This window comes from Eubalaena glacialis, chromosome 15, assembly GCF_028564815.1.
Source record: "Eubalaena glacialis isolate mEubGla1 chromosome 15, mEubGla1.1.hap2.+ XY, whole genome shotgun sequence".
Lineage (NCBI taxonomy): Eukaryota > Metazoa > Chordata > Mammalia > Artiodactyla > Balaenidae > Eubalaena > Eubalaena glacialis.
The window spans coordinates 18,458,193-18,481,366 of record NC_083730.1 but is presented as its reverse complement, the minus strand read 5'-3'; the positions used below and the strand labels follow the sequence as shown (position 1 = coordinate 18,481,366).

The 23,174-nt window shown below is 40.0% G+C and overlaps 1 protein-coding gene across 4 annotated transcripts in view; it reads left to right on the top strand.

Annotated features, from left to right (window-relative positions):
- The window catches only part of WDR7 (WD repeat domain 7), a 370,109-nt gene extending 347,473 nt beyond the window's left edge, over window positions 1-22,636 (top strand). For all 4 annotated transcript variants that reach the window (XM_061169470.1, XM_061169471.1, XM_061169468.1 and 1 more), the window contains 2 exons: window positions 13,949-14,053; window positions 19,767-22,636. In XM_061169470.1, the coding sequence (XP_061025453.1) occupies window positions 13,949-14,053; window positions 19,767-19,970 (309 nt within the window). In that variant the 3' untranslated portion in view covers window positions 19,971-22,636. The remainder of the gene's footprint in view (window positions 1-13,948; window positions 14,054-19,766) is intronic.
- Window positions 22,637-23,174: the final 538 nt, after the last annotated feature.

Genomic DNA, 23,174 nt, shown 5'->3' with positions numbered 1-23,174 from the left:
ATTTAATTTTTGATAGTTTGATTAATATGTGTCTTGGCATGTTTCTCCTTGGATTTATCCTGTATGGGACTCTCTGTGCTTCCTGGAGTTGATTACTATTTCCTTTCCTGTATTAGGGAAGTTTTCAACTATAACCTCTTCAAATATTTTCTCAGTCCCTTTCTTTTTCTCTTCTTCTGGGACCCCTATAATGCAAATGTTGGTGCATTTAGTGTTGTCCCAGAGGTCTCTGAGACTGTCCTCAGTTCTTTTCATTCTTTTTTCTTTATTCTGGTGTCCAGTAGTTATTTCCACTATTTTATCTTCCAGGCCACTTATCCGTTCTTCTACCTCAGTTATTCTGTTATTGATTCCTTCTATAGAATTTTTAATTTCATTTATTGTGTTGTTCATCATTGTTTGTTTGCTGTTTAGTTCTTCTAGGTCCTTGTTAAACGTTTCTTTTATTTTCTCCATTCTATTTCCAAGATTTTGGATCATCTTTACTATCATTACTCTGAATTCTTTTTCAGGTAGACTGCCTATTTCCTCTTCATTTGTTTGGTCTTATGGGTTTTTACCTTTCTCCTTCATCTGCTGCATATTTCTCTGTCTTCTCATTTCGCTTAACTTACTGTGTTTGGGGTCTCCTTTTCACAGGCTGCAGGTTCTTAGTTCCCTTTGTTTTTGATGTCTGCCTCCAGTGGGTAAGGTTGATTCAGTGGGTTGTACAGGCTTCCTGGTGGAGGGGACTGGTGCCTGTGTTCTGGTGGATGAGGCTGGATCTTGTCTTTCTAGTGGGCGAGACCACGTCCGGTGGTGTGTTTTGCGGTGTCTGTTAACTTATTATGATTTTAGGCAGCCTCTCTGCTAATGGGTGGGGTTGTGTTCCTGTCTTGCTAGTTGTTTGGCATGGGTTGTCTTGCACTGGAACTTGCTGGTCGTTGAGTGGAGCTAGGTCTTAGTGTTGAGATGGAGATCTCTGGGAGAGCTCTCGCCGATTGATATTACGAGGGGCCAGGAAGTCTCTGGTGGACCAGTGTCCTGAACTCGTCTCTCCCACCTCAGAGGCTCAGACCTGACACCTGGCTGGAGCACCAAGACCCTGTCAGCCACACGGCCAGGTACGTGTGGAGTTTCTTGCCTTTTGGGAAGTCTGAGGCCTTCTGCCAGCATTCAGGTGGTGTTCTGTAGGAGTTGTTCCACATGTAGATGTATTTCTGACGTATTTGTGGGGAGGAAGGTGATCTCCACATCTTACTCCTCCGCCATCTTGAAGGTTCTCAAGAACCCTCCCCTTTAAAAGAGCACACCTGCCTTTTATTCCTTTTATTGTTTTAGAAAAATAATTAGTGAGTCTCTACCTTTTCCAAGCTATACAAGCAATTAAATGTGTTAAATAATGTTTCTCTTTTTTGTTGTTGTTTTTTAAAGCAGAAGCAGATTTGGGGGTGGGGAGGAGCATACACTCACCACATGGTGCACAATTTTAATTTTAACATTTAAAATGATTTGACAACTACAAGTCTCATCTCCGAAAAAATATTTTTATTAAAAAAAATAAAATAGTTTAGAGGAATACCAAATTGTTCATACTAGAAAAAAACTGCTAAACTTTATGATTTCAAAGACAAGCTAATAGAACGTCTAGAAGGATGTGTGCCAAGTGGCTTATGGTGGTTCTTCTGAGGCCTGGGATCTAATTAGTAAGAATAGTTGGGTAGGGTTTCCAGTTTTATTACAGGTACTTCAAAAAAAAAGTGGTGGCGTTATAGGTAATTCTTAGTTTCCTTTTTTTGCATTATTCTCTTAAAGAAGAACTCCAAAATAAAAATCATACTTCTATTAAAGATCATTTTTGCTAATGCAGAGTTCATATATATAATCTATTAAGCCTTCAGAAATGTGTCCATGCTGCCTTCTTTATATACTTACTCCTAAAAGGAAAATATTATATTAAATGGAGGGCTATTGCTTGAGTTTTACATGCTTTTGCTCAAAAGTGAATAAAATTAGTGTGCATACTATTAAGTATGCTTTTAATAGCATCTGTCATAAGTCATGGTGTGTTATTTTAAGGCACGCATCTGTGGGTTACATACATGATGGCAATTATAAGCAGATTACTAACACAGTGCATTCTGAGTTATAAACAAAAAGCTTCAAAGGATTCATGTTTCCTTGGGAAGAACATAAATTACAACATCAAAGCAGTTGTTTCCCTTAAGGATTGTAGTTATTTGGATAGCTTGTCAGTGCTACAGAATGCAACAAGTGGGCTAGGGTTATTGATTTTCACCTTGTGTTACCAAAACATTTTTTCATTGACAAATATTAATTGCTTATTAAGTGCTAAAGAGTTTGATGGTCCTGATATTGAATTTTATAATGAATTGGCCTTTTAGTTTGGCTTATCATTAGACAATGTGATTGCATTAAAGATAAAAAGGTTTCAGCCAGCCTATCTCCCACTCTAGGGGTATCAAATAGATATTCCTGTAGAGCTTATTCTCAGCAAGAGGATATTTAATTCATTTTCCTTTATGTGTAAGTGACTTCTCTTTGACCAAACTATAGGGAGTGCTTGCTTAAATATGCATTGTATGACTATAATTAGTAGTAAATTATCCAGTATATCTTGCATTGATTCTAGTTTATGAAATCTAGTAAATCAGTGAAATTTCTATCAGAACAAAGTTGGTGATTGTGATCATTAATATGAGTCTTTATAAATCATTAATTTGGTTAAAATATTTCTCCTTTCATTTTTGAAAAGGATCTGTATATCAAAGTGAGCAACCAAATACATATGTGTGTGTATACATGCATACACACATACACAGACATACAAGTTCCGTTTTAAATTCTTTTTGTCTTTCCTTTTAATAGTATATCTTTTTTGTCTTTTTATAGTTATACTCAGGGAAGTCTTAACCCTATTGTATAATGACCTTCCTAAAATATCAAAATTTGTGGATAACTGATGAAATTTAAGCAAAGTTAAAATTAGAGAAATTGGACTGTCAGTTTTGTCAGTTGATTAGTATTGGCTGTTTGGAATTAGAAGTTCAAATATATGCTTTTGATCCTAGCAATCTGCCTTTTTAATAAACTATTTACTGATCTGAGTTAAATAATTACTGCTTGATAAAGAGTTATTATTTAAAATATAAAATTGTTATCAAACTTCAAAGCAATTTTGTTGGGTATTCACTGCAGTGATTCATCGCAAAATTCTCTACCTGAAAAGTGACTTGTACGCTGGGGACAACTTTGAAATCTGTCACTTAAAAATATTAGTTAAAAACTGAGATTTCAAGTCTACAAATTGTAAAACAGACCAGCTCTTTTCTGCCCACGCCTTACACTGGTAGTGTCCTCTGTCGTTTTAAGCGCATCGTTTTGCTCCTTTTACTCTTTCTGCTGTTCATGGGTTATCTCAGCCCCTTACACTCAGTTATTTAACAGATAGTCACGGAGAGACTGCTGTGTGCCAGGAACACTGCTGAGTGCAGGATCTACGCCTTCAGCGTCTGTCTGTGTGCTAATAACTCCCAAATCTGTCTCTCTTTCCATAAATCTTTTCCTGAGCTCCAAATTTTTCTTTCTCATTTTCTGAGATATTTCCAACTACCTGCTCAAGCCCTCCACCTTAATATCTACATGTCCCAAACTAAGCTCATTATTTCCCCCTGATGATGTCCCACCACCCCCTCCCATCCCCACTAAAAGCACTTTCTTTTTCTTATGCTTCCCTGTCCAGGAAACAGCATCACCACCCGCCCAGTTGGACCTCTCTTTCCTGCCCGCATCCAGTTCTTCATTCAACTCTTAATTTACCTACTATATTTGCCTGCCAATCATTCCTTTTTCTCTAATTTCTCTCCTCTCTCTGCCAGAATTTTCCTAAAACTGGTCTGATCTGACCATTCTCTTATTTAAAAACTTTGGGAAACTCCCTATGGAGTTTGGGACTATGAACTAAGTCCAAATTTCTTAGCACAAGAAAAAGGCAGTTTATAGCCTGGCCATAGCTAGCTTTTTCCCTCATCCCCAAACCTGTCCCTCTTCATCGTCCTCTGCCCCCTGACACTCCCAGTGGCAGAGGGACAATTCCTGGACCTCTCCCACATCTTCACTCCCACAGGTCTGCCTCACCTTTCTGCTGGGATCTGGGCCTTTCAAGTCTTGTCCTTCAGGCCAACTTCTCCTTTAAAGCTCAACTCCACTACCACCTTCTTTCTGTACCTTGTTTTGACATCTACCCCTGAACAGAAATTGCTGCTTATTCATCTGTGTTTCCATGGCACCCAACACACATTTCTGTTATGCCATTTCGTATATCACACACTAGTTGCTTACTGTCAACCCGTCCCAGTCTCCTCCTAGATTCACTGGAAGGGGTCATGTCTCATCTTTCTACTGATATCTAACATGGGGCTTATAACATATTAAGCTCTTGATAAACATTTTAAAGTACATTTCTCCAAAAAATATTGAATCCCATGAGGTAGGCAAGAAAGATATTATCCTTATTTTACAAATAAGCAAATTGTGTCTCGGAAAATTTTGCCCATTCAAAAGAGCAACAAGGTCAAATTTTAATCCCCTAGATAAAGATGGGGTAGTCTAAGAATAAGTCAGGGCTGACAAGTAGTATCAGTGTTATTTTGCCATAGTAATTGCCAGGGAATATTTTAAAATTCAGTTGCTATTTGGAAAAAAAATTTACATATATTATTTTATTGTTTTATTACTATTTTAATATTAAAAATATGGAATGATACTTCAAAGATAGGAGGATGATTTTACAGTTTTCTAATTTGGCATGTCTTGACTTAACAAAAGAAATAGACCTTGTAATATAGGTCAGTATTAATTAGGTTACGTTCCAGACTAATCTGACTTTCTGTTTTAGTAAGTTAAAGAAGCCTAATAAACCACACATAAAAGTATAAAATTCTTGAATCTGTATTGTCTATTAGTGTATGTACTCTGTCATTCTCCAAAATAAATATGAGCCAGAAGATAGAGTAATATATCGGTTAATACACGTATGAATTTTAGAAATTTATGTAATGCTTTAGGTTTCGTTAACACTTTCAAGTCACTTCTCTTTTTGGAATGACGAAAACATTAGATCCTTTTGAAATGTGATTTTGAAAAATATAAATTCCATATTAGTACAATCTGCATAAGACAGTTTTGTGTCACCAGGCACTGTACCAGGCCAAAGAGAGGTGGGAGAGCACATGTGTGAAGACCCTGTCCTAAGGCTCTAGCCAAAACCATCTTCTGTGTTCGCCTTAACCCAAATCAGAACCCACGAAAATGCTGAGGTCCATCTGGATGGACGATTCCTCAGGAATGTGATTGCTGTCCCTGCTGGTTCATGTGGGTGCATGTCTGCTGAAGGCTGCTATGGAAGGGCCTGCAGTCTTTTGAGAGGGCGCAGAGATACGACAGTTCATGTCCTAAGGAACTCCAAGTGGAAGCAACTGGGCTTTACTTTTGTGGCACAGTATTATCTTTAAGAATATTTTCTCCTGTCTTCTTTGAAAAATTATATAACCATTTTATGTTGGTCCAATTTCTCAGGAATCCTGTGAATATTTAACAACAGAATTTTTTTTATCAGAATCTTCATAGTCTGAGAATACAAAAGCAAAACTTTGTTCATTTTAAGACTTCTAGCATGTGTTTGAATAGATTTATATTAGAAATATGATAAAAAATACTTAGCTTTGGGTCTGAGATCTATAGAAAACATTTGCATATTCTTAAAAGCTACAGAAAGTTATACTTTAATAAATGTCTTACAATTATTTCATACCAGCAATGTGAATAGTTGATAACAATTAATTTATTCTCTATCCTTTTTATTGGAAACTGAAGCACATTTATCTAAATCATATAGGCATTCAGTATTTGAGTATCCATGAATAATCTTTAAATATGACTCTATTTTAAAATGTTAACGTATATGAAAAATGTTATGGTTGGAATTATGTCTCAAACTAGATTTTTTTCTTCTGTTATCATTATTTAGCTTAAAAGAGTCTCACACACAATACAAACATACTACATCAGTTATTATAATTTAAGTGGGTATTTTTTAGTTACTTCATCCTGAAAATATTTGCTCTAGTAAAGCAGAAGACGGGTGTGTGTGTGTACAGGTACACATGTGTGGTCAGCTCCTGATTATCTGTAGCAAGAAAAAGAGGAAGAAAGACTTTAAGTGGTGAGACTTATGGAAAATTTATTTGAATCTGAAAAAGTTCCTCAATCGAATAGAAGGGAGTCAATGCCTAAGACCGGTACATATTTTTTTCATAGAGGTTGCTGTTATGATGGCTACAATATTTTAAGATTGGAAATCAACTATTAAATGGTTACTCTCTACTTGTTCATTTGTAGATCTTCCTTTTTAAATTTAATTTTGGTAATGTATAATTGATATTAGTGAATATATAAGCCTCAGTATCCTAAAAATCTGAAATTCTTACTAATGCCTAAATTACAATAGTGAAGCAATCTTGAGCATTTTTTCTTTTTAAAGATCACAGGTATATATCATTTATAAATAAATACATATACTCAAGGATGCTTGCTCATTGCTTTGTTTTTTTGTTTTTTAATTTTTATTTATTTATTTATTTATTTTTGGCTGTGTTGGGTCTTTGTTTCTGTGCGAGGGCTTCCTCTAGTTGCGGCGAGCGGGGGCCACTCTTCATCGCGGTGCGCGAGCCTCTTACTATCGCGGCCTCTCTTGTTGCAGAGAACAGGCTCCAGACGCGCAGGCTTCAGTAGTTGTGGCGCACGGGCTTAGTTGCTCCGCGGCATGTGGGATCTTCCCAGACCAGGGCTCGAACCCATGTCCCCTGCATTGGCAGGCAGATTCTCAACCACAGCGCCACCAGGGAAGCCCCTTGAGCATCTTTTGATTCTTACTATTCCTGGATAAGTGTGTTGTGCACACACATGCTGGTTATAATCCTCCACAAAGAAATTTCAAAAACTATTGCCTGTGTCTTAAGGATTACCAATATGTAGATATCAAAAAAAAAAAAAAAAATCTCCTTTAATTCATCAGTGTCAGTCAGTTTATTCCCAAATGACATTTAAGTAACTTACAGTAACTGAAATGTACAGTAAATGCTGCAGCTATTTTTAGGGAATAAAGTCTGTTTACTGGAGGCATTGTATCTTATAATAAAGCTTAAGATAGCGAACTTTATTATATTTATCCTTAAATCTGTTTTCCATTAAGATGTTAAAATGATATCATATCTACTTGTCCTTTGCCCTGAATATATATTCTTTTCAGTTAGATAGTGATAGAAAATAACTCAATTCACTGAATCGTTCCGATACCCCTTGGATTGGCAAATGCCACAATGGGTTGACTCTATAATATAGAGTTGGCATAATGTGAATAAAAAATATTGGCTTGGCCCTCCATCAAGAAAAGAAATTATTGAGTTGAACAACCCATTTTCAACCCTCAGATCTCTGTTCAGAATCATTGTAGAACCACCAAAGGGCAGCATCGAGGCGGATATGCTTACACAGTCGCGAATAGTACAGCCAGTAAGAGAAGCTGGGCTCCTTTCAATGCTAGAGAATGTTTGGAGTGCATTTTCCATCTACTTCCATTTTGGTCAATACTTTCAGTTTCCATATTTTGTGTCCCAGGTGACAAAGAGCTGGGCCCCTAGTTTTATGATTCTTTCCTCAAGAAGTACCTATTTATGGTACCTGTAGGTAGGTATTGCCTCTATGGGGGCACAGGCGAGCTCATGGGAGGGTGAAAACCTTCAGAGCCCCAGGAAGAGAGACTGCTGATGAGAGCAATGGGGCCACCATCCACCTCCTTCCCCACCCGTGAAGAGGGGTGAGGCAGCTTCTAATCTTTAAACCTCTGTTTAAGGTCAAGGAAAATAGTTTTCCTTCATCTACCATGATAGCAGTGGGCTCAGGGACCCTGCCTCTCCCCACAAGTGTGAGGACTGTGGGGTGTCAGCCATCTGCAGGCCAACAACTTTACCAGCTTTTCCAGCCACGGTTGCAGGTTTGTGATAAAATAAGCATAGTCCTGGCCTCCTGCGTGGTGTTATGAGAAACTATAACGACAGCCAGTTGCCTGTTCCAGCACTCAGTCCGGTTTGAAATCCCACATTTTGAGATGTGGTTGACCTTTAAGATACCATCCAACTCTAAGATGTCATGATTTGAAAGCTTGGAGAAAGTTTAAGGAAAAGATACAGAAATTATTTTAAGAGTTGGAAAATGAGACCTGAAAGGAAAGGTTACATGATAGTCACTGAAATTTTTTTTAAATCCTGAAAATAAAAAATAAATAAGTAAAAAAGGAGCAAGTTGCAGTAACAGCCTTCAAGTCTATAAAAGGTTATCATACTAAGATTGGTGACCAGCTGTTCTCCATCTCTACTGAGGCTAGAACAGAGGAAGCAGGCTACTTACACTGTAGCATTCTGGATTTAGATTTGAAAAAGGAAAAGTTTCCTGACAGCACAGTGTTAAACACAGAAAGGGGGTCCTCAGGGGAGGGTTTGGCATCTTCTCTAGAGAGATTTGAAAACAGAATGGATTTTCATCTGGCCTGCTTTAAGGCAGCCCTGTGCACATACGGAAGAAAATGGGTGGCCTTTCAATGTTCTTGGCCACGTCATATGGCCTTAAGATCCGCACACAAAAAGGCTGCAGAAGGCTTAGTTCATAGTGGGAATTAAATTTGACTCTGGCCTTCTAATCAGCCATAGACGAGACTTTTTTTTTAATGTGTTATCATCTGCCTAAATCATTTGTTTCCTTGAGCCAGGTGAACCTTAAACATATAATACAATTTTCACAGATTGGTTGCTTCAGAGAAAGGAAAGGGGTAGTTTTTTCTTGAACATAATTAATTCTTAACTTTTCAACTCTTTTGAAATGGCTCTTTTTTGATGAGTCTTCCCCTTGCCTAACAAACAAAGCTGTCAGAGCAATGTCTTTGTCTCCCCTCCGCCTTGAGCCGTTACCTCCCTACCAGTCAGCCGGGAAATCAGCAGCCTGTACTGGGATGTCAGAAAGGCATGCAAATCAGACCCTGGTCCACCTTCCTCATCCGCCTTTTCCTGACTTTGGCTGCCGTTGGGAAGAGATGCCAAATGTTTGGTTGGTGCTTCAGGTACAGAGGAGAGCGTGTCCTGAACCTCACTTAGCGTTGTTTGTTATCAGTAAGGGACCAGCCCTGGGAAAATGTAGGTATTTGTAGGTCTTTGCTGTTACCTCTCCTTTCCTTTTCGGGGCTCATCCTCACTTCCTAAGCACTCACTTCCCTGGATATCTGGCCTGTCTCCAGCTATTTCCTGCGTTTGTACACAGATGGACACTTCATTCAGGCTCACCCTAAACTCAAGGCATCTGCCATGCTTGTATCTCATGAAAGCAGGTTTGTCCTGTTTGCTGTCTGCCAGAGCACACGCTAGGGAAAATGCCTCAACTGAAAGCATAATTGTATTTGCAGAAACTTCAGAGACCATGCGCAGCCAACTGGGGACGCACCTGCAGCTCAGCAGACCTTTCAACCACCCCTCAGATTGTCACTGCCTGTTTTACCCCTGAGCCAGCCATGCTGCTCCCCGAGAAGGCCTGCGACCAGGGTGGCCCCTTCCCTCGCAGGCCCTACAGACCCTGGGGCTGTGAAAGTTCAGTCAAAGTCCTTTTTATTTTTTAGTTTAATAACCGTTATACAAAATACATGGGTCAGTCCTTTATGTCTTTCCCTTGTGATGGTGTTTATGATAGCAGAATTGTACCTACGTTTGGAAATCTTTTCTTCAGAATTTATGTTAAAAGTAGGAAATCTTGTTTGGCTGGGTTTTTTCCTCCCCTTTAAAAAAGTGATGAGACCTGGAAATTAATAGATGTTCTCTTTGATCTCGTACAGTCTGTAGAGTGGGTGCAGTAGAGTCCTACATTTTGGTTTCAATTCTCAAATTTGACATTTGGAAGCTGAATTAGCAAGAACTCCAGGAAGAGACAGCAGTTTTAGAGAATATTCTAGACAGTCATAACTTGTATTGATGCTGACCAAATCATTTTGGAAATCCGTGTCTCTCCTCCTCTGTACAACAGGGTTAATTATACTTCTTTGCCGAGCACATTGAATGTGCCTGTTAAAAACTGTTGGGTAAGTGCAAGCCTTGCTCCTTATTAATGAGGCCTCTCAGTTCCTTTTCTTTCATAAGAAAAAGGGGGAGAGAGTGTTTAACAATTCAGCACTCTGTCTCCTGCTAGGGATAATTGCTTGATTTCTTTTATTGTTCATAGCACTTCTTGAATTAGATTAATTTCTTTATATTCCATTTCTGTCTTTTCAAGACAGCAATTTCTTTGACTAAAAATATAACAAGGCATATGATACTCATCCACGTATAAAAAGTAAACCAAGCCTCCTTTTATTTTGAAACCCGTTGTTTTGGAAAATGTTCTTTCTAGTTGAGCATTTAAGATCCCAAACCATTGGGTTTGCCCCATCACAAAGCACTTCCAAGTTCACTGTGATCCGCGCACAGCTGCATCTAATGCCAGAATAGAGGGTTCAAGTCAGTTCAGGTGGTGCCTGCGCAGATCTGAGAGAAATTCAGAGATTCTGAACAAAAGACAATGGCAACATTTCCATTACACTGGGGACTGAAGCACCTCTCAGGCTGAGATTGTAATGAACTCACCAGATGTACCAAACCATTTAAAATAGTGAGCTTCCCTGAGCTACCATGAGTGGTACTTGCTTTCTTATAAGACAACAGGTCTATCAGCTGACACAGCAGTCAGTACTCTGTGGTTTTTCTCTATGTTGCTTTGAATGACAGCCTGTGGGGCACCTCGCAGTATCACACTGTGTGTGTGTGTGTGTGTGTGTGTGTGTGTGTGTGTGTGTGTGTGTGTTGATGTGTTCTGATCTAAAGTATAATTCCCCTTTGTTCAAAACAGACTTTAAAGAAACTAACACATTAAAATCAGTATCTAACCTTGACAATAAAAACAATGAAGGAAAACAGGACGGTGATTAGTGAAATGAGGAGGAAGTATTTATTACTAGACACCTAGAATGAGCATAAATATAGTTCTGAGTTTCCTCGCAGGAAAGCAAGCTCGTGTGAGATTGTGTAATTATCTTTTCATGATAAAAGAAACCAACAAAATTTATCTGGAAAGATAAGCATTTTCCTGGCAGAAAATTCCAAGATGAACTTAATTCACAGGATCTTCTATTAGAGACACTAGATAACATAATGAAGAGTGTCTTCAGCTGACACGGAAGTATTCAAGTGGACGTTTCGAACACTATAAAGGATGAAGATATAATAGGAAATATTAGGAGCCTGTGTGCCTGGCTTTCTGCCTTTACTACAGGGCCATCTTAGCCAACCTCACAGAGAGGTATGTTAAGGAGACCATTGGGTTGGTACATCCTTTTGGACCTTCTGGTTTACAGCCTGCTCACTGTTGCACTCTCTTCTTATCTGAAGCACATTCTTGTTGCTGATTAAGGAGGGATGCTAATCTGAAGGAGGTAGGCTTAGCATTCTGCTTTGAGATTTAGGGGCCCTAACTCCAGCAGGAGGGTTGAATCCACCTCTACGTGGAGCTGGGCTTTGGTGGAGGGGGGGCTTGCAAGAAGGGCAAGCTTTTAGAGGAGATTTTAGTGTGCTCACACTTTTGATGCATACCAGGACCCCAGAGCATGGAAGAAACTATTTTGAATGAAATATTTTTAATGGAAGGGTTGCATTAAATGCCATGAGGGACCAGACAGGAAATAAGGGAGTCAGGCAGTGGGTGTTAGGTACACAGACCCACTTGAGTCAGGGCTGGGACATGAGAGCAAACGCCCAGGCCCACAGGGCACCTCCACTCAGCCTGGCCCATGTGGCCACGTGCAAAGGCCCAGGATTGCCAGAGTGGAAGCAATCCTGGGCTTTTCCAGGAGAGGCTAGAAATCTTGATTTTAAATGATGTTTAATGAATTGGAATATAGGCTCAGAAACTGTTTTTAAAAATCATTTTGCAGGTCAAACCCAATATGTATAATCTGGTTTCGTATATGATTTTTTTGGGGGGTTCATTAAATGGCATACTCAAGTAATTGATTTATGTGATTGTTTACATTTGTCTGGTCATTTTTTTTTCAGCTTTATTGAGATATAATTGACGTATAACATGTGTAAGTTTAAGATGTACAACATGATGATTTGATACACTTATATATTGCAAAATGATCACCCACCCTGGCGTTATCTAACACCCCCATACCATCATGTGCCTACCATTTCTTTTTTGTGGTAAGAACATCTAAGATCTACTCTCTTAGCAACTTTCAAGTATATTCATCTGATCATCTTTAAATAAGGAGGAGTGACACAAATATTAATAATAGTCATTGAATTCTTATTATGTGCCATGCATTGTGCAGAGGGCTACATATGTACTAACTCATTTAATCTTCACAAAGCTCTTTGAGGCAGGAATTATCAGTATCATTCTCAGTATCGTTATCGACATCATCATAGTCATCTCTGCTTCATAGACATGGGTGCCCTTGAGGTTAAGGAATGTAAATAACTTGCCCCAGCTTCCGCAGTAAGCAGTGGAGCCCAAACGCAAGGCAGGCGGTCTGACTCAGAGCAGTGTCCTCTGCCAGCCCAAAGCCCAGTGCTACCAGTATAACATTTTTTTCTCTGAGTGTTGAAAAACAGGCATTATTTTGGATCCCACAGCGCCTTGTCTAATGACAGGAAAGAACAAAACCCAAAAAGCACTGAGGAACGTTCTCACACCCCCATCCCTGTCTCCCTTCCTCATTGTAATCACTCAGATATGAATTGTGAGAAGTGTCTCACTGAAATTTACAGTATGCGTGTGGCAGGGCGGAGGTGGAGGAGCCCTGAATCACGCAGTGGGCTTGATGCTCCCACCAAGACTCAAGGCTCACAGCGCGTCATCAAAAAACAGCAGATGGAAACAACCCTTCCTAGCATTGCCTTAGTTTAAGGGAACACATTTCCCCATTCCTTCCTAAACCAAGAGGGGAGACCAACCTCCCGTTGTAAGCAGACTGAATATTGCTTCATGTGGTAGAGATACGGTCTTTAATAGTTTGTGTAGAAGCAATACAGTATTATGCTAATTTGCTAAGTATCCCAGTCTTTTCGGTAACTATTAATATCATTAAACGTGAGTGTAATTTTTTCTTAGTAAAGACCTTTTATCAAAGACCGCGTCTAAAATACAACATCCTTTTTTTTTAATCCATGGTTAAATCAATGATAGCTATTTGGCAAAGGCTCAGAATTATCCCTGTTAACTTGTTTTTAATAACATTTGATTTATATGTGTGCTCAAACCTCCAATTCATGCGTGTATGTATGTGTACTAATTGTGGCCATATGCATTTAAACACAGTGTTATTGGTGGGAAATGAAGCATAAAATGTGAAAGATGTATAATTATTAAGGGGTTGAAATTATAGTTTTTGACTCCTTCCAGAACGGGGATGTTATGATACAGCTTTGATTGTTTTTCATTTCAGATGAAGTTCCTGGATAGATTTGGTGATCAGTTTTTCACCTTCCTAATTAATTGTAAAATTCTTCCCCTAATGGACATAAATGAATTAACACATTGGTTTGCCCATTAATATATGCTTTTCCTTCGGACTCATGCTGTCCTCCCAAGTAGGATACAGGTGGACTCCTCAGAACAAGATCAAAGCCCCTGGATGTATCAATGAGAGAACTTTGGTTGCTTTTCCTCTTTTTCTAACCTAAATTTTTAAGTAAAGAACATAATGGTTTCTAATATCCATGACGTAACTTTTTCAACATTGAATGTATTTGCATCTGTATGCGTAGCAGTTCTGTGCAATGCATGCGATGAATGACTCTGAATTTTATTTCAGACAATCCATGGTCACAAGGGACCAATCACTGCCGTGGCCTTTGCCCCTGATGGACGATATCTTGCCACCTACTCAAACACAGACAGCCACATTTCTTTCTGGCAGGTAAGTGTACATGCTGCAGGGTCTTGATGTGTGGTGTATGATCCGCTTTTGCTGGGAAAGGCTCCCTGGTGACCTACCCACCAACCCTCCCTTGTGCCCTCCCTCCCTTCTTTCAACAGATATCAAGTATTTATTGCTTGCTGATTATGTGCCAGCTGCCAGCATGCAGGGGCTACTGAGAATACAATTAGCAACCTAGAAAGAGGGGGTCTGCTCTCACCAAGCTTTCAGTCTGAGGGAGACACAAGTAAATAAGCAAGTAATTACGATACGGGGGGAACCTGGGAGTAAGGTTGTGGGCCGGCTTCACAGAGGCAGCAACACCTGAGCTGAGACACGGTGACGTCGAGGAAGGGCCAGGCGTTCAGGGTAGGGAGGGGTGGGTGTTTGGAGAGAGGTAGGCATCATTCAGATGTAAGTGACGGCCTGGCCTGGAAGGAGTTGGGGCAAGGAGCACTGCTCAGGCTGTTAATTTACACAAGGCATCCAGACAACGCCAACAGGGCACAGGGGAAAGGGCAGCCTCATATTAACTTCATGCCTCATTTGTATTATCTCATTTTCGTTTGCTTTCTGAATTTCCACATAATGCTCTTCATTTCCAAGCTATTAAAACATTTTCAAAAATCTGAGTATCACTGACTGGCAGTACATGAGAACAGCTCTGTTTGATTATGATTACAGTGAATATGAATTTGAGCAACTGAGTTTTATAATAGAACCTGTTTCATCCTCAGTGATTAATCTCCATCCCATCTTCTTTTTAATTACCTTACTCCTGATAACTACAAAAAAGTTAAACCTTACCAACCCCCCCCCCCCCGCAAGTTAATGGAAAATTCTGTTACCTAGCCTAGGATGCAAGTATGTTTTATGAGATTCAGTTTATTCCTTTGAAAGCTAAAAAAGCAAATAAAAGTTTAAACAAGACTTCACAACGTGACAATGATTTTTAAAAACTCAATAGCTAATGTAATGTAAAACAGATACAATAAATTGCTTAATTAACCACATGCTATTGAAGCATGACAACTTCCAGATCTGTCCTAGCTTTTTCTACTTTTCATCTGATTTAGTTTTCCAGTCTGTTTTCTTATTATCCTTTCTTCCAGAATATATCTCCAGCATCTTAAGTGGCTCATATTAAACTTTTCCTTAGAGATGTCACCGAGTCTTCATTTTTCCTAGTGGGTAACCCCAGGACTCGTATTTTATTCTACTGAAATCCCACAGCAAGTCCATAAACAACTCTTGCAACACTGGTCCTGTAGACAGTGTCTCTACCAACTGTTCTTTTCTGCTAACGCAGTGGTGTCTGTGACACCAACTGTACTTTGATACACATTTTCCTGAATTTCCTGTCCTCTTGAAATCCCGGAGGAGTGTCCATGTGAAACTCCCTTCGTTTGGCATGTATCTGGTGTGGAAGCGCTGGGTGCCAGCCTAGCTTTAGGGACATGGAACCAAGCAGTCTCGGGTCCCTGCTTTCCAGGAGCTTGTGTTCACCCCATGCCTTATTCTTGGGAATAAACAAAACCAGATCTCTTCTTTTTTGTTGTTCAATTTTTCTTCCTGCTAAGAAAATATACTTCCTTATATAAAGGGATACCTCCTAAATTGGCCAGATGTGAAACTTTCCCCAGTATTTTCCTGAATGTCTAAGGGGTAAACCTTTTCCCCCTTATCTAGGTCTTCAGAGTCCTATTTGGATATGTTCATCCCTTCCTTGAATCTTTTTCTATGTTTATCAGAGTTGCTGCCCGGCTCATTGATGGAATTATCGTTAGCATCTTCCTCACCCTGGAGATCAAGATCATTGCTTAGATGCTGTCTTTTTGAAACACCTCTTTCTGTCCTCCAGTTCAGGCTCCTGCTGTTGCCTCTGGGCTTCCCCAAGTGCACTTAACCCCGCGCGTCTGTCCACGCGGCTCTGCCCATCTCCTTTCCTTGTCTGCACGCTCTTCTCCAGGGGCACCTTGTGTTACTTGCAGGGGTGTGTGTTCAGCGGACAGAGCACCCAAGCAACTCAGGCAACACCCAGGTCTTTCTTGCCTCTAAACCCAATGTCAGAATTTAAAATGTGGCCCATTTCTTCCCTGCTTAAATTATACCCAGCTTGGTCTTAAAATTTAAGTGGAAGACACAGAAATATCATTTCAACTTTCTCAAGAAAATACAATAAAACCTCTTCCAGAAGTATAGTGGGTTTTTATTTGAATTAAAGAGAGTCCAAAAAGCAGTGTTAGATCTACCGTGGCTCTCCCCCAATGGGCTTGGCTGATTTATTTATATACATATTGTTTAGGTCTAATGATGTATGATAATACTTTTATATGATTCCAGTAAATGTACTGCAATATATTTTGAAAACTTAATGAAGCCTTATTAATATAGAGCCTTACAAAAGCCATCAGCTATTAAAATCTTTGCTGAGAAATGAGTGTTAATGAGAATTACTGGTTGGATAATTACTCAAGTGAGACTTAGTAAAAGGTTTGGGTGCAACATTACTTACACTGAGAATAGCATTAAAACACTTCCTGTTTTGATGAATTACATCTGTATGTATGTCTGTGTGTTCAGAAAATAATCTTCTCAGAACTGGTCTTGTGAAGCATTATTTTTAAAGGGAAGGAAAAAGCCATGGTTGCCGTTAGTTCGTTTACATACTCAGCCGCTAAATGATGTCATTTGGCAATCTTTCAAGCCCTTTGATTCTCCAACAACGAACGTATTCCTACTATTTGAATATTTCACTTCAGTGTATCCATTGGTATTTGAGCCAGGAGAGTTTAGTAATGAAATACAACCATCATTCTCTCACCTGAATTTTACCACCACCCTCCAACAATTAAGTATCCTCTTCCAGGAATGCTAATAATAAATTAGATGGATATTGGTTTCATTTAGTTTTCTTTATTCCATCATACAATAGAATACTATTCAGCCATTTTAAAAGGATGATGTAAATCTATAGTCATTAACATAAAAAGATTGCCCTCAACTGAAAAAAGCAGATTGTGCAACTGCCTTTTAATATGAGCCTGTTTATGTAAAACTCCTTAAACCTGCTTCTCCTTACGTGGATATAGGCTTGGAGATCTGGAAAGTGGTTGACCAAAAGGTTAGTGATTGTCTCTGGGAAATGATATTTCAGGGGATTTTTGCTTTCTTTTTTATACTTCTCTTTATTGTTTGAATTTTCCACGATGAGTATGTATTATCTTGGTAGTGAAGAAAAAAGCTAATGTGACCAAATATTACAATTCCATGTAGTTTTCATTCATGCAGGACTCAGATTGCCTTTACTTTAGCATAATTTGTAGCCAGTCTCTGATCAAATATTAATGTTGAATAACAAAATGGCTAGTTGTTTTGGTGAGAGTTCTTCGATGGAGCTTACTGGAAAAATCAATACCCACCCTTACTACTTCAGATTCATCTCTTATTTGAAGAGATCATAGGAAAAGGATGGTCTGAGGAACAACAAATTATAGTTAACATGAGAGTCTTTGTCTTTCCATCTGTTTTCTACCATAATCGTTACGTACTGTGTAGAATTTCACATAGCCCTGTTCTGAGGCAGGAAGGCTGTTTGACCCTAACAAAGCATTTATCAATCATTTGAAGGATGATTCAGCTTGTAAGGAGAACCCAGATATAATAGTGGACTTTTTTGGGAAATCTTTCCACCTGTCACATTCCAGTAAGATGTTCTCTCCCTGCCCACTTTAGCCTTCAACCCACTTCTTGTACGTGGCTAAATTTGAAGGAAGGAATTAAAAATAAGGATGTGTCTGAGCCTATCGGATGCCCCTAGCTTTTTGAGCCACCAGCAGAAATCAAGCTTCATACACATTTTCATAGAAAATCCATAAAGAATGAAAAATACTTTGTAGTTATTTATCAACTGAGAAATTAGATTTTTTAAAAGCACAGTATGCCTGTTGATGCCAGTTAATTTTAACCGGCAATTTTCTGGATCATTTGGATCTGCTCTGTAAGAGGACTAAATAATGATGTACTGTTACTCTTTGTACAAGTGAGAACTAGCAAATCAAGCTCACCATCATTATTTATATTTAAGCTATTTGGGAACCTCCAGAAAGCAATAAGGCCCTGATTTTTATCTTTTATGGAGTTTTTGGAAAAAGGAGGGAAGGACGCAAGGAAAGAGGTTCTTAGAGGATGACGGTAAGGTACTGCCTGGCTTTAAATGTTAACTGCACTTTAACAGAAAGAGTTAATGATAATCATACATTTGGTTTTAAAATGTGACCTCGTACACTAGTGATTTTTTTTCACCTCTGTGTTGTGTTTGGCACTATTATTAATGCAGGAAAATCAGTAACATTAGTCATCTTAAAAGGGTTATTACTCAAGATGATTTAAATTGTGAAAATGTCAGTGGAGCCTGCACGTGTCCTGCCAGAGATGCCATGATTTACACCCCCTGACACCATACTGCTTCTGAGAAGGGCCGGGAAAGGAATGGCTTATATTTTGCACTGATCCAAATGCAGAGCATGGTATCAGCAATAACACACCTTAAATGTCCTAGGACACGCCAAGTTTCCTGTGTCAGCCGTGTGCAGACATTGGAGCATAATCTGCATGCTTCACGCAAGTCCCTAGAATCGCGTACATTCAGGTGGAGGTACTGCTGGAGAGAAGAACTGCACATGAAAATTAGTGCAAAGAAAAATATTATTCCCAAGCCCTCTTTCCTGATGGTCAGTGTGCTTGCCACGTGATTTGTAATAGCACAAAAGAGGAATATTGAAAAAATGTTAAGTAATATTTAGAATCTAAAGGATTCTTCAGACTCAGTCGCTCAGATGACAGTTCACTTAGATAACGGCCATTCAGCATTTAGCACTTTGACATGAATGCATAGTTGTTCATGAGCCATAATTTCCATGTTATTTTCCATTTACGTGAACGAATTAAGAGAACTTAAAACTCAAGTCAAAGCCAGAAAAGCTGCCCAAAAAGCAGAAATCACCAACTGATTAAAACATCCTGCCAATAAAGCGTTAGAGTGTGCTTTCTTTAGCGTGGCAGCAAAACAGTGAGCCACACGTGCAGTGTTGAGAGGTGGTTGATTCTTGTTTTTTCCTTCAAAATAAACTAGAGCTTTCCAGAGATTGGATTTTTTAAAAAGCAGGTGAGGAGGGAAGGTGTGGTAGGTAGCGATGAGAAGGGGGTTAAGTTTTGAGCTTTGATCTGGTCACCTATTACTCTGTCTACTGCTTAACTTTGCGTCATTTTCTCAAACTAATTCTAAGTCCCCAAACTCGTCTTTGGGGGCTCATGCTTCAGGGGATGCGGTGAGCATTATTACTAAAGAACAGAAAAGTCTGCCATTTGAAATACCCACTGTTTCCAAATATTGTCTGATTGAACCATTTTATTAAAATGTATCATTTAGCTGCCTTCTTAAAGATGGATGGGCTTTCCTGCTGTCCAGTTCTACCCACCAGGTAAAATTTCTCTGGGTTTACGCATTTGCTGTAACAGCATCAGAACAATTTCAAATACACTGAAAGGAGCCCTTTAGAGGTTAACAATAGACTCTTAGATGACCGTGAAGCCTCATGATGGAGGAGAAAGTGACCGCAAGGGTGTGTCCCTCGAACCCCTCTCTGTGGCGGGGAAAGGGAAGCGGTTCCTGCAGTGACACGTGTGCTCTCCTGTCCCCGTGTCCCTCCAGATGAACACCTCCCTGTTGGGGAGCATCGGCATGCTGAACTCGGCACCCCAGCTGCGCTGTGTTAAGACCTACCAGGTGCCCCCCGTGCAGCCGGCGTCCCCCGGCTCCCACAATGCCCTCAGGCTGGCCCGGCTCATCTGGACCTCCAATCGCAACGTCATCCTCATGGCCCACGACGGCAAGGAGCACCGCTTCATGGTCTAGGGCTCGTGTCTGCGTCCCGTCCCCGTTCCCCCAGGTCTCCAAGCCCAGAGTCCCGTCCTTCCTCAGTGCCCACCCCCCCCCGGGGTCATGGGGGGCACAGCCGGGTCTGTGTCCCTCCGCATGGTCCCCGGGGGCAGACTCCTGCTCGTGCCACCTATTGACTGAGGCATGCACACATCGCTCCGCAGGAAGTGGCCGTCCCGTCCCCAGGTCGTTTCTCACCGCCGCAGAGGGAGGGGCAGCCAGCGGTCCCGTTGCTCGGTGCACCAGAAGCCCGGAAATCAATAACCACTGTGATTGCACTGCCAGCCCAGATCAGCAGTTTCCTCACGCTAAACCCCACCTCTGAATGCTGTTGGAAGCTGGTTGTTCTGACATTGGGTTTTGAGGTCATGTGGCAGTCCTAATTATTGACACTATTTTCCTTTGGATTTCCTAAAACGTGCTATTGTTTACCAGAAAGATTCTGTGTTTACGTGGGGTTTTTTTCTCCGGGAGATTGCTAGGCAATTACTCAATCCAATTTCCTAGGGTTTAGCCACTACCTTCTTTATTAACACCTAACCGATTGGAGATTAATGAGAAAATACACACACACACAAATTTTCCTTGTGGAGACTACAGTTTCCCAGACACCTAGCCTTCTAAAATGCTCATATCCCGCTTAAGTGATACTGTATTTAATAGCTCAAAATCAAAATGATCACTACTTATGATCTAGTTAATATAATTATCCAGTCACTATAATCTCTTAAATGGACTTTTGTAATAAAGAACCAAGTTTGGAAGCATAGCGTATACCTGAAAAGAAGATTCTTTGGCTACAGATCTTTTTAAGAAAGAGCTTACCCCTTCCTTCCAGAAACTTCACAGACCTGCAGTTCCCATAAGTCAGCTATCATGTAATAGTTACAATTCAGCCTTCAAACTACTACTGATCAGTTAAAGGAAAGCTAAGACGGCATTTCTTTTAAACAAGTATCCTAGAAAATTATTAACTATGGCACAAGCATTCAGGAGCATACAGTCATCCTCGGTATCTGCGGAGGATTGGTTCCGGGACCCCTGAGGGTACCAAAATTCACATATACTCAAGTCCCTGATATAAAATGGCAGAGTACACGGAGGGCTGACTGTGTATACAAATGTGGAGGCTCTCAATCTTTCCGAATCTATCCAAACATTGCAGTAGGGAGTTCATCACACTTCCAAGTAAGCTTTAACTAGGTCACTTTCTTCTCCTTATGTCAGATTATGCTGGTTCTTGCTCATAGTAATGGAAAAAAAAAAACTGTAAAATAATATTTTGGATGACTTGCTCCTAATAAACCTTGCTCTGTATATAGTTGGGGATTTGGTTGGTTGGTTGGTTGTTGATTGGTTGGTTAATTGGGCAAAATGGTTTATTAAGTACAAAAATAGAAAATGATTTATTAACTTCAGAAAAAATACGTGAAGTTTACAAAGCAACCAAAATGATAACGGGAGTGTCTAATTTAAAAAGCATAGATTGTCAGAGTTTATATAACATACAAAAAAAGTAGGGTCACAGCCCAGGAACAAATACATCTGTTATTTTATTGAAACAGATTTCTAAAGAACATGTTAGGAAATTAAGACCACTAGAACATCTCTTTCATATCGATATGAAGTTTGTCATTTCTAGTGATGGCAAACCCATCCTATACCTTGGTTTTAGACTTTAGGTATTCTTAAAAAGTGAATTTATGCCATAATGCATGTACATTGTATTTATAAAGATTATATATGTAGCTTCCCAGGAAGAAACTCACAACTATACAGCGTAGACTTGCTTTGTTTGGTGAACATGCTGTTGTGCCCGATACAGATAGAGAAACCTGAGGAGAACAAGAGGTGCTCTCGGTTTTTCCAGTGGTTTCCCGAGTCTTCAGTGTGAGTACCTAGCACGTGTTCACTTTATGAACTGAAATGGGGATTAATTTATTCTAGACTACAAAGCTGCTTTGGAATGATGAAGTGTAAAAGTATGCCTTAGAGATTTTTTTTTTAAACAGAATGTTCAGGGCATCAGGAGGAAGGTGTGAGACTGTGGGCAGGCCACCCCAAAGCATGGACGGCACACCCCATGGAGGGTTAGAACAAAGCTGTGAGGGCCCTAGGAGCCAAATACCTGGGCAGTGGGCCTCGGCCAGCTGGCCACACAGCCTGGCTGCACAGACGGCCAAAACTGTTGGCCCCTAGAACATCACAATTGTAAAACTCTGGCGTGGATAGTATCTGACGGCGAGACAGACACCTCTAACTGCTAAACCAACATCTGCACTCTTGTTCACACCAATCTCTCCTTGGCTGTTTTGACAACCACAGTTGCAAACTTCATCACAGCTCAGATTTTCTCTGCACTGAGGTAAACTTTACCTTGTCATCCCAAGTGTACGCTTTTGGTGTCTTATTGATCTTGTTGGCACTGTATTTGGACCTGTCCTTGTAAACGTAGAGACATATGTGGCTTCATTGGTAATTTACAAGCGAAAGATGATGTGATACCTGTATAAAATGTAATGATTGAACTCACTGAGTACATCACGTGACGTAAGATGTCTGCCTCTCAAGGCATTTCTTGATGACTCCACTTAACAGATTCTATATGTGCTGAATGTCCCTGTGTACTTACGTGTGTTAAATAAAACTGAATTGTACTGAAGATTGTTTTTCTCATTAAAAACATTGTTCACTCTTAAACGTTCTCAGTTGAGATCCATATGCTTTCTCCCAATTTTGGTACCAAATTAAGCCTTCTATTTCTGTCTGATGATTATTCATTTCCCTGGAGAGCTAGCTTCAGGAAAGGCAAACTTGTCCACAAAGGAGGGCAGAGCAGTAAGGGAGTCTCTCTCCCAGCTGTGGAAGTGAGAACCACACTCCTACCAAGACTCAACAGCACCCTCTGTGGTTTGGGCAAGGGAATTGCGTGCCTGTTGCTTTAGCTCCACCTTAAATTGCTCCTAAATAGACTGTTAATCGTACCAAATTTTATCTTGTCAGATTTGATGACACGGCTTGGCTGCCCTGGGGTGGGGGGCTGGGCCGAGATCATTAAATTCATTTCATTTAATACTCCGTTTGGAGTTGAATTTGAATCCCTGAGGAAAAGGGTATAATTGGTTTTCAGAAAAAGCAAGAGTAACAAAATAGGTCATCATCGCTCACAGAGGGTTAGTC